This window comes from Microcaecilia unicolor, chromosome 3 (assembly GCF_901765095.1).
Source record: "Microcaecilia unicolor chromosome 3, aMicUni1.1, whole genome shotgun sequence".
Classification (NCBI taxonomy): domain Eukaryota; kingdom Metazoa; phylum Chordata; class Amphibia; order Gymnophiona; family Siphonopidae; genus Microcaecilia; species Microcaecilia unicolor.
Window position 1 is genome coordinate 507,237,353 of NC_044033.1, and position 12,430 is coordinate 507,249,782.

Sequence of the window (12,430 nt, forward strand, 5' to 3'; positions counted from 1 at the left end):
GTTTTGCTGATATCTTTAAAGATACCGTATCCCGAACCATGCGCTTTTGAGCAACTGTTAGCCTTCCCCCCATTTCTAGTTTAAAAGCTGCTCTATCTCCTTTTTAAATGACGATGCCAGCAGCCTGGTCCCACTCTGGTTAAGGTGGAGCCCATCCTTTCAGAATAGGCTCCCCCTTCCCCAGTTCCTAACAAATCTAAAACCCTCCTCCCTGCACCATCGTCTCATCCACGCATTGAGACTCTGGAGCTCTGCCTGTCTCTTGGGCCCTGCGCGTGGAACGGGTAGCATTTCAGAAAATGCTACCCTAGAGGATTTGGATTTAGTAACATAGTACATGACGGCAGAAAAAGACCTGCGCGGTCCATCTAGTCTGCCCAACAAGATAAACTCACATGTGCTACTTTTTGTGTATTCCTTACCTTGATTTGTACCTGTCCTTTTCCGGGCACAGACCGTATAAGTCTGCCCAGCACCACCTCCGTCTCCCGCCACCGGCTTTGCCACCCAATCTCGTCTAAGCTCCTTAGGATCCATTCCTTCTGAACAGGATTCCTTTATGTTTATCCCACGCATGTTTGAATTCCGTTACCATTTTCGTTTTCACCACCTTCCGCGGGAGGGCATTCCAAGAATCCACTACTCTCTCCGTGAAAAAATACTTCCTGACATTTTTCTTGAGTCTGCCCCCCTTCAATCTCATTTCATGTCCTCTCGTTCTACTGCCTTCGCATCTCCGGAAAAGGTTCATTTGCAGATTAATACCTTTCAAATATCTGAACGTCTGTATCATATCACCCCTGTTTCTCCTTTCCTACTACTACTACTACTACTACTATTTAGCATTTCTATAGCGCTACAAGGCATACGCAGCGCTGCACAAACATAGAAGAAAGACAGTCCCTGCTCAAAGAGCTTACAATCTAATAGACAAAAAATAAATAAAGTAAGCAAATCAAATCAATTAATGTGAACGGGAAGGAAGAGAAGAGGGTAGGTGGAGGCGAGTGGTTACAAGTGGTTACGAGTCAAAAGCAATGTTAAAGAGGTGGGCTTTCAGTCTAGATTTAAAGGTGGCCAAGGATGGGGCAAGACGTAGGGGCTCAGGAAGTTTATTCCAGGCGTAGGGTGCAGCGAGACAGAAGGCGCGAAGTCTGGAGTTGGCAGTAGTGGAGAAGGGAACAGAGTATACATGTATACTCCTCCAGAGTATACATGTTCAGGTCCGCAGGTCTCTCCTCATACGTCTTGTAACGCAAATCCCATACCATTCTCGTAGCTTTTCTTTGCACCGCTTCAATTCTTTTTACATCCTTAACAAGATACGGCCTCCAGAACTGAACACAATATTCCAGGTGGGGCCTCACCAACGACTTATACAGGGGCATCAACACCCCCTTTCTTCTGCTGGTCACACCTTTCTCTATACAACCTAACAACCTTCTAGCTAGGGCCACCGCCTTGTCACACTGTTTCGTCGCCTTCAAATCCTCAGATACTATTACCCCAAGATCCCTCTCTCCATCCGTACCTATCAGACTCTCCCTGCCTAACACATACGTCTCCCGTGGATTTCTACTCCCTAAGTGCATCACTTTGCATTTCTTCGCATTGAATTTTAATTGCCAAACCTTCTACTAGCTTCCGTAGGTCTTTTTTCATGTTTTCCACTCCCTCCGGGGTGTCCACTCTGTTACAGATCTTAGTATCATCCGCAAATAGGCAAACTTTACCTTCTAACTCTTCGGCAATGTCACTCACAAATATATTGAATAGAATCAGCCCCAGCACCGATCCTTGAGGCACTCCACTACTCACCTTTCGCTCCTCCGAGCGAATTCCATTCACCACCACCCTCTGGCGTCTGTCCGTCAACCAGTTCCTAATCCAGTTTACCACTTCGGGTCCTATCTTCAGCCCATCCAGTTTATTTAAGAGCCTCCTGCTATCTAACAGCCTAAATTTGGGATATATTAAACTGTTATAGTTTCCAAGGACCTATATTACAAATGATCCAAATTCTTTACTCTGAACCTTGGGCCCAAGTCTTGGTCAATGGACTACTATCAACTAGAATAACTATTGGTAGGGGAATGAGGCAGGGGTGTTTCCTTTTGCCAGTGTTACTTCTTCTATGTATAGAGCACCTGACACTGAGGCTGCTGAGAGATCCAAATATCCAGGGCATATCCTTGGGTTCCCAAGAATTTAAATTTGCCCTTTGATGATGACCTCCTCGTGATGTATGAATCTGCAGAGGTCTCTTTACCATGGACCTTGGAAGTACTAACAATGTGGCCAGGCCTCAGGTTTGTGGATAAATGCAGATATATCTGATGCTTTATGTTTGACAGAGGGTTTAGAGCACCGGTGTAGGGAAACCTTTCCTTTACCATTGGGCGGGGACTCTATTAAAATATCTGGGTCTCCTCATCCCTAGAGATTTGTCTTGTCTGTATAGCCAGAATATTATTTGTCTCCTCCAATAGACAAAAGGTCTTTGTTAGAGATGGAGTCCCCTTCTTTCATCACTGTGGGGTAGAGTTGCAGATTTACGAATGATTCTCCTACCTAAATGGTTGCATACTCGGCAACATCTGCCCATAGTCTTCACCAACATCAATTTAAATATACACAACAATATAATCAGGAAATTTCTTTGGGGCACAAAAACACCATGTCTGGATCTTTGACATTTGCAACTTCTACAGCATGATGGAGACTTGAGATTGCCAGATCTGCGAGCATATAGTGCAGCTTGCCAATTATGCTATGTTCAAAACTGGATATTTGAATCTTCTGAATTTTGTGATTATCACTTTGAAAGCACGTTGGATGATGGACTGGCATTATCTTACTTGATTCATGCTCGTTATGTATCACTACCCACCCATTGAAAAAATCATATTCTCCTTCGACCCATGAAATAGGTATGGACACTTTTAATGGTTTGCATTTGAATGTCTCCAAATATTTGTTTATTCTATTGCATTTGTATCCCACATTTTCCCACCTATTTGCAGGCTCAATGTGGCTTTCATAGTATTGTTAACAGTTATTCCAGTATATCAGGTATAGTTAGTATTGTGTAGAGATTAATTAAGGGAAGAAAGAAGAAGGAAGGGATTTATTAGGGTATTTATAGAAGGTGGGTTTTCATAACTGAATGGGTTGGTGAAGTGGATTAGTGGGGCTGTAGGTTCTCATTGTAGGCCTTGTTGAAGAAATATGTCTTCAGAGATTTGCGAAAGATAGTTGTTTCGTCGATTGTTTTCAGGTCTGTGGGTAATGCATTCCATAACTGCCTGCTCATGCAAGAGAAGGTGGTGGCGTGCATCAACTTGTATTTTAGTCCTTTACAGCTGGGGAAGTGCAGGTTGAGAAATTTGCGAGATGATCTTGTGGCGTTTCTGGGAGGTAGGTCCACGAGGTTTAGCATGTAGGTTGGGGCGTCTGCGTGAATGATTTTGTGTACAATCATGCAGATCTTGAATGCAATGCGTTCCTTAAGTGGGAGCCAGTGAAGTTTCTCTCTTAAGGGTTTTGCACTTTCATATTTAGTTTTTCCATATATGAGTCTGGCGGCTGTATTCTGGGCAGTCTGGAGTTTTTTGATAGTCTGTTCTTTGCGGCCAGCGTACAGTGCGTTGCAGTAGTCCGGATGACTTATTACCATTGACTGTACCAAGGTACGGAAGATGTATCTCGGGAAGAAAGGTTTTACTCTTTTGAGTTTCCACATGGAGCAGAATATCTTTTTCGTAGTGTTTTTCACGTGGGCATCAAGAGTGAGGTTTCGATCAATGGTGACTCCAAGAATTTTAAAGTTTTGTGAGACAGGAAGAGAACAGTATGGTGTGGTTATGGTGGTGAAGTTTTTTGTGTTAAATTGTGAGGTAAGTACAAGACATTGTGTTTTGTCTGCATTAAGTTTTAGTTGGAATGCATCTGCTCAGGTGTGCATTATTTGGAGGCTTTGGTTGATCTCGTTGGTGATTTCATTTAGATCATGTTTGAACGGGATGTAAATTGTGACGTCATCTGCATATATGTAGAGGTTGAAGTTTTGATTGGCTAGAAGTTTGGCTAAAGGTATCATCATTAGGTTGAATAAAGTTGGTGAGGGGGGATCCTTGGGGTACTCCAGATTCAGGTGTCCATGGGAGTGATCTGTCCGCGTTTGTTGTTACTTGGTATGATCTTGTGGTCAGGAATCCTTTGAACCATTTGAGAATTGTGCCTCCTACTCCGAAGTATTCTAGCATATGTAAAAGTATTTCATGATTAACCATGTCAAAGGCGCTGGACATGTCGAATTGTAGGAGGAGTATGTTGTTACTAGTTGTAATTGCTTGTTTAAATACTTGCCCTTAGTGGGAAATAAGGATTTTCCTCCTAGACTTACTGATTCAAGTTTTCAACAGTGGGCATCTCATGGTCTAGCTCTAATACAACATGCACTTGAGGTTGACGAATCGCAAATATCAGATTATACCACCCTAAAACCACTTACCTACTACAACCACAGGACTGGTATGCATATCAACAGATGCATCACTACATAGTCACACTGCTACACACATCTAAGAGATTTTACTGAATCTGTTTGATGAAAAATGGCCACAACCAGCCATAAGTAAAGGCCTCACAGGACGTTATTATGCTGGCTTAAAGGTAACGATCAAGCAATCCCCACTTCGGAGAACAGTGAATCAATGGACTCTCGATTTTGGAACTTATACTATGGAGATGTGTCTACATAGTCTAAAAGATACATTGCTGCTAGTGCATAGTATTAAACTACAAGAATCGCATTATAAATTTCTTTTGCGTATGTATATTCATCCATCTCGCGCAAAGAAGATGGGTCTTCCTTCTGATGGGACCTGTCTCAAGTGTCAAGCAGCAGAAGCTTCCTATGAACACTGTATCTGGGATTGTCTTAAAGTGCAGCAGTTCTGGCAATGTCACTGGAACTATATAAATACCATTTAACGTAATTTGCTACCCACTCTGCAAATTTGTTTCTTGGATGATACATCAATGATAAACAATGGTACTCCCAATCTCTTCTTTCGAAAGTCAGCATTGATTGAAAAATGATGTACCCTTAACTCCAATGGATTCATCCAGACCCTCCAATATTACTCCAATGGCGCGATCAAATGCATGAGCTCCTCACTATGGAACATATGTCAATAATGCAGAAGGGACCAAAAGCAAAATAGTGCTTCTTAACTATTCCTACTTGAATAGCATGAGTATATGTGCTCAATCAACTTTTTTGAATTCTCTGGATATATAACTACAAAGATTTATTTCCCCCCCCCCCCCCCCCCCCCCCCCCCCCCCCCCCCTTAGTATAAAGGGTCGCACAAGTGCTATGGACATAGGAGAACCAATTTCAAAACACTGGGATTGTGTGGGTTGGGTAGAAGGTGCGGGATGGGTTCTGTTATAATTCAATTCATCACTAATTGTTGTGTATATCTGTGTTTTCATGATAATTCAACAAAAACAGTTTATGCATAAAGATTGGGGTCTAAAAGAGGAACTGTAGGTTATTGATAAAGACTGCAGAATTAAAACAAAAAAAAAATCAAACTTATTAACTAGTCTCCATACCCTTTTCCCCATAGTTTTAAAACTTGAGCTTTTTGACACCGCATTTATTTATTTGTTACATTTGTAGCCCACATTTTCCCAGGCTCAATGTGGCTTACATAATACTGTAGAGGCGATCGCCATTTCCGGTAGTGGAACAAATACAGAGAGTTGTTGTGGATGAATAAAGTTCATGTGTTACAGACACATTAGGAATCATAGAGAGGAAGAGTTTTGTAAAGTCTATTACGAGCTTTGGTTTCGTTGTGTTGTGAGGTTTGGGCACTTAGGTTGGGTCAGTTGGATATGCCTTTTTGAACAGGTTGGTTTTTAGTGATTTCCAGAAGTTCATGTGGCCGTGCATTGTTTTCACGGCTTTTGGTACTGCGTTCTACAGTTGTGTGCTTATGTAGGAGAAGCTGGATGCATAGGTTGATTTGTATTTGAGTCCTTTGCAGCTTAGGTAGTGGAGGTTTAAGTATGTTCTTGTTCATCTGATTGTGTTCCTTGTTGGTAGGTCTACGAGGTCTGTCATGTATCCCAGGGCTTCGCCATAGATGATTTTATGGACCAAGGTGCAGATTTTGAAAGCGATACGTTCTTTAATTGGTAGCCAGTGCAGTTTTTCTCTGAGGGGTTTGGCGCTTTCAAATCGTGATTTTCCAAATATAAGCCTGGCTGCTGTATTTTGAGCTGTCTGAAGTTTCTTTATGAGTTGTTCTCTTTGCATCCTGCGTAGATTCCATTGCAGTAATCTGCATGGCTTAGTACCATTGATTGTATCAGGCTGCGAAATGTTTCCCTTGGGAAGAAAGGTTTCACGCGTTTGAGTTTCCACATTGAGTTGAACATTTTCTTAGTTGTAGATTTAACTTGGCTCTCAAGTGTGAGGTTGTGGTCGATAGTAATGCCAAGGATTTTCAGGCTGTCTGCGATAGGGAGGGTGTAGACTGGCATTAACAGATAGCCTGTAGAAGGCACAGCAGGTTTTAGTTCAGCCTTCATTTATAGTCATAATTCTAATTAGGATAACAACAGCAGTGTTTTCATTAGAGTAATTACATTTAATTAGTTTCTGAGAAGCAAACACTAAACAAATTACATATTATACCATAGAATTTTAAGGCTCCTTATATTAAGCTAATACCCATAGTATCTCAAGACGTTTTAATTCAACAACTCTATAATACTAAGATGCAGACAGCAGTCTAGCAGATGAGGGATGCTATCCGGTCTTTTGCACTGAGTGTCACATGTATGATCTTCCCAGTTGGTGAGAGGCTATATATGTATGCTTGATGCAAAAAGCTCCTAGCTCTCAGAGAACAAGTCGATTCTCTTGAGGCTAGAGCATCAGACTTGGAGGAACTCAGACAGACAGAGAAGTACATAGAGGAGGCCTATAGGACATTGTAGAGAAATCCCATCTCCAGTCTGGCAGCCCTGTGCTGCCTTGGAAGAGGAAGGTCTCCTAGAAGGAGAATATCACTCTGGTGAAGTTGGAAGTAATCCTGTAGCCTGGACTAGCCCACCAGGGGATGCAATGTGTGGATGACGCGATAGGTGCAGGGAAGAGGGGTTTTAGATTTGTTAGGAACTGGGCAACATTCTTGGGAAGGGGAAGCCTATCCTGAAAGGATGGGATCCACCTTAACCAGGGTGGGACCAGGCTGCTGGCATTGGCATTTTAAAATGAGATACAGCAGCTTCTAAACTAGAAACTGAGGGGAGGCAGTCGTTCAAAAGCACAAAGTTCAGAATAAGATACCTTTCAAAGATATCAACAAAATAGGGACCGCAAGGCATCCCAATAGCAAGGTTGAAATGGAGACCATAGTAGACAAGGTGTCTTTATATAAAAAGCAGACAGATTTTCAAGATTGCACATTATCACTCAACTGTTGAGCAAGACTAAAATCTCTGCAGGACAAGAAACATCTTGGAATCCCTATGGATTGAAATTTTATGTGTAAAGGGGAAAAGGATAGTGATAGGAGTGTACTACCGTCCACCTAGCCAGGATGAACAGACAGATGTAGAAATGTTATCAGAATTAATAGGGAAACTAACAAACTGGGGAACACAGAAATAATGGGTGATTTCAATTACCCTGATACTGACTGGGTAAATGTAATATTAGGGCATGCTAGAGAGGTAAACTTCCATGATGAAATCAAGGACTGCTTTGTGGATCACCTGGTTCAGGAGCCATGAGGAGGAACAATTCAAGATCTAGTCCTCAGTGGAGCACATGATCTGGTGCAGGAGGTAATGGTGCTGGGGTCTCTTGATGAGTGATCATAACATGATCAGATTTGATAAAAAACTCTGAAGTTCACACAGAAATCCAATATATTACCCTTTAACTTTCAAAAAGGAGACTATGATAAAATGAGAAGTGTGAAAAAAAAAAGAAAAACTTAAAATTTGCAGCTGCAAAGGTAAAAAATTTACATCAGGCGTGGATGCTGTTCAAAAATACCATTCAGGAAGCCCAGGCTAATTATATTCCATGTATTAAAAAAGGAGGAAGGAAGACCAAACAACAGCTGGCATGGTTAAAAAGTGAGGTGAAGAGCTAAAAGAAAATCCTTCAGAATTTGGATGAAGGCTTCAACTGAAACTAATAGAAAACAGCATACGGAATGGCAAGTCAAATGCAAAGCACTGATAAGGAAGGCAAACACAGACTTTGAAAAGAAGACTGCGTTGAGGCAAAACACACACAGTAAAGAAGTTTTTAGGTATATTAAAAGCAAGAAGCCAGCAAAAGAATCAGTTGGACTGCTAGATGACCGAGGGGTAAAAGAAAAAACAAGGCCATAGATCAAGTCATAAGCTATGATTATCTCAGAAGGGGAGGGAAGACACTAAGGTTGATAGAAAGTAAAACGTCAGTTTGCAACTTTGTTGGGCAGACTGGACGAACCATGTGGGTCTTTACCTGCTGTCATTTATTATGTTACATTTACAACCTTTACCAAAATGCCCGGTATACACATGTAACAGGTTTATATACACACAGCTACCGGTGATTTCAGAAAACAGCACACAGAAAGTATTAATGTACAAATTTTGCCTCTTCCATTGGCAAAAAGAGCCTATACACATCTGTATCCAGTCATTTTACATAGCCAGAGGTTTGTGCTACTAAAGAGATTATCATGGTAATCAGCAAACACTGACCAGAAAAGTGAATTTCAGTGCAGCACGGATGGATGTGATGGTGTGAGGTACTCAAGAATCACAGGTGCTTCTTTGGTCAAAGAATGAGACTTACACTAAACAAAACCTCAAGGTAGAAGTCTGCCACAAGGTCATCTCTATCTTCCATTGCAACAGGGCCAGGAAAGTTTTAAACGGTTTATGATTTATTTATATTCTTTGTGGACCAAGATGGATCACAAGTTAATATATACTTAAAACATAATACATAAAAAAACAACACATACACGACAAATTACAAATGAGTCAATGGTCCCTCTCTACCTCAGAGAATATGCATGATCTTCAATATCATTTCACTGTTGTGCCTGCAATGCATCAACAAACAGCAAACCTATGTTAAACCCTGAGCATCAGCAGGGGCCCAACTATGCTTGTATTTCGAATGTTTGGGCAAATATTCCTTCAATAACTTTTTAAAGGGAACTTTACCAAATAATCTAATCTGTGTAAGATGATTACAATTTGCCAGGGCCAGCAATAGAAAAAGTGCATTTCCTAGTGTCCTCTGCCTAGTTTATTTCTAGAAATATAGCTAGCTTATCACAAAGGCAAGAGAATCCACAACCCCACAGAAGTAACACGATTAGATCATATAGGAGGACAACTTGGGTATAGTCCCCACTAACACAGTTAAGGTGAACATCTGGAACGTGTCTTGCTATAGTGAGAATCTGGGGTTTATTCCCACAGTTATCATTTTAGTCTGCCAAAGTCTGACTAAAGGTCATGGGCATGGTTTATTAGCTGGGATATATTTGGCTTTTGGTATTCTCAGGTATAATTCTTAGTACAGTAAAAGAATATATATGCAGATTTCTATTTATGCAATTGTTATGCATATCTTTGGTGGTATTTATGTTGCGTGCTTGCTATTTCACTAATTATTGTTGTTATAATATAATAAATATATATTTTCCACTTAAGCCTATTTGTTCTTTGGGTATTACCAGCGTGGTGCGAATCCTATTTGGTTTACTATACCGGGGGAATTCCTGTCTGTTAGCAGAGTGTTTACTAGGTTCTGTGATTATCTGTACTTAACTACCTAATCACTATAGTGCTTTAAAGTAGTATGGCCTGCATAGCCCATTTGTTGAGGTTGCTCATGACTCCTGGCTCCCTCCACCAACACCCTGCGAGATCCACCAACTGTACCCTGAACAACCCATGTGTGTGAATATCCCAGACACACAACTGCAGATTATCAGGCAGAAGGGCACACCCAGACATTGTGGGGCAGGGAAAGCACACATATGGAAGTTGAGGGGAGAACAGGTAGGGACGGGAGAGGAGGAGGGGTAAAGAGAGGGATAAAATAATGCAAGGGAATAAAAGTAACCAATGACATACCTATGGGGACAGAGGCAATCAGGCCAACAACTCAAAATCAGAGCTCCCCCCAGTCATCATCAACGCAGGCCCAAACGACAAATGAAGTCTGTTTGTAAACCAATTACAGTAGCTATACATGCTGATGTATAAAAATGTCCCATCCTTCATGTTGGCATGCTTTGCAAAATCAGTCTGACATGTGTATAAGCTATATACCGCCTATACCATGCACCCAACGCACCTCATTTCTACATGAGTATATTCTAAACTTAGCTGGCAGATCCACATGTAAATCACAGACTTTCCAAAAGTGCAAGTTTACACATGAATGCTGGCATTTTATGCGCAAAATCACAAATAAGCTTTCTAAAATAATATTCTTTCATATGTATGCAAGGCTTTCCAAGAGTGTTGCAAAAATATTTTAGGCAACATATGCAATGCAGATCACTTGGCTAAGCTGTGTGGATCTTTAGTTCTCGTTTGAAATCAGAGGAACACAAATGCAAATTTTGTTACATCTGCTGTTGAATTTAGATGGTGTGCAACAACAGTCACTATTTTCCTGCAATAGTGCACAAATAACTGAACTCAAAATGACACTTAGGAATAACATAATAGCTGGCATTTGTTCACAAATGTGATGCAATGGATAAAAAAAAACCTGATGCCACAGCAGCTCATGAGTGGTTCAGCAGCATTTCAATACCACTTTTATGTGCGAATTATAAATGTAATGCTTCCACGAAACATTTCACAAAAATATGCCTAGTTAATACTATAGTCAAACAAAAAAAATACAACAAATTATACCTCAAGATATTAGTAATTCTATTGTTCAGACTGCTGTATCCTGGCAATACTACTGGATTTCAGAAGATAAAAACAGGATACTAACTCACCAGGCACAATACATCTCTCCATGCTGCAGCTGACGAGATAAAAATGCTGCACATAAAATCAGAGCAGTTTTTTCATCTCCTTCTGACTCCAGATTACAGATCATTTCTAGTGCATCTTTACAATCCACATTTGCAATCTGCGATAGTATAAAAAATACAATGCAATTTTAGAAGTAGATTCAACTGATAGTTTTAGACAACATGATGTAAGTGTGTGATAATCATTAAAATTATTTTAGTAGTCAGTTATTATTAGATTAAAATATATTGCAAACAATATGCATCAATACAAAAAAAATGACTCGTGCTCCAGTGGTGTATCCAAGGGAAGGGCATAGCTGGCAGGAGCCCACCCAAAACTGGTGCACTCTTGGCACTGGCTGATGGGGATAAATAAATCCCATAAATATAAACACTTGGAAACAGATCATAAAGTAAGCTAATGCACAAGTGTGTCAGGAGGAAAAACCTCAAGAAGCACCTTTCTCCCATAAAACAAACGGGTAGAAGGGCTATGGCTTCTTCATCATCGGAAAAAAACCTCCTGGAAATTTTAGCTTCAAAATATCAAAACAGTATGAATGTACTGCACTGTTGAGCTTTTTAGATGTTGAAAAAATAGCGAAGGTACTTAGCTTGACTTAGCTCGACTGCAACGACCTTAAACTTCTCTAAGGCTCCTCCGTTACTTAGACTGTGCAGTAAATTTATAATGTTTTGATATTTTGAAGCTAAAATTTCCAGGCGGTTTTTTTCCCGATGATGAAGAAGCTGTAGCCCTTCTACCCATTTGTTTTATGGGAGAAGGTGCTTCTTGAGGTTTTTCCTCCTGACACACTTGTGCATTAGCTTACTTTATGATCTGTTTCCAAGTGTTTATATTTATTGGATTTTCCTTTATTGGAAACTTGTTCCCTGAATTATTTTGTAGTTGATAAATAAATCCCACCACCTAAAGCCCTCCTGCTGATGGACAGAACTCCTTTCAAGCTCAGCAGCTGGCAGAACTTATCCCCAAACCACAACTGTCAGCTGCCAAGCACGGAAGGATTGCTGGCCACAGACACGGTGGTCTTCAGCTGGTAGGGCTTGGGGATCCCTGCAAACTCAAAACAAAACAAATGAAGGTTCAACTATACAGTACCCTATGACAAAGTCTGATGCAAATAGACTGCTTTTATTCTTTCCACGGTGGATCTACAGGATTTACAGTAACTTTAGATAAGATCTGCTCAAAATGTACCTTTCAAAGATCACCCTGTGTTACCTGTATCGCAGATATATAACAGCCTCTATCATTGTAAAACTATAATTTCAAACATTTTGGATGCATATGCATCCCCAAGTCCCAATATGCAACTTTT

General features: G+C 40.7%; 1 protein-coding gene across 1 annotated transcript in view; it reads right to left on the reverse strand.

The window, feature by feature from the left end:
- The window catches only part of ZNF292 (zinc finger protein 292), a 325,625-nt gene that overhangs the window by 110,302 nt on the left and 202,893 nt on the right, over positions 1-12,430 (reverse strand). The window contains exon 6 of the mRNA XM_030199115.1: positions 11,067-11,203. Within this exon, the coding sequence (XP_030054975.1) occupies positions 11,067-11,203 (137 nt within the window). The remainder of the gene's footprint in view (positions 1-11,066; positions 11,204-12,430) is intronic.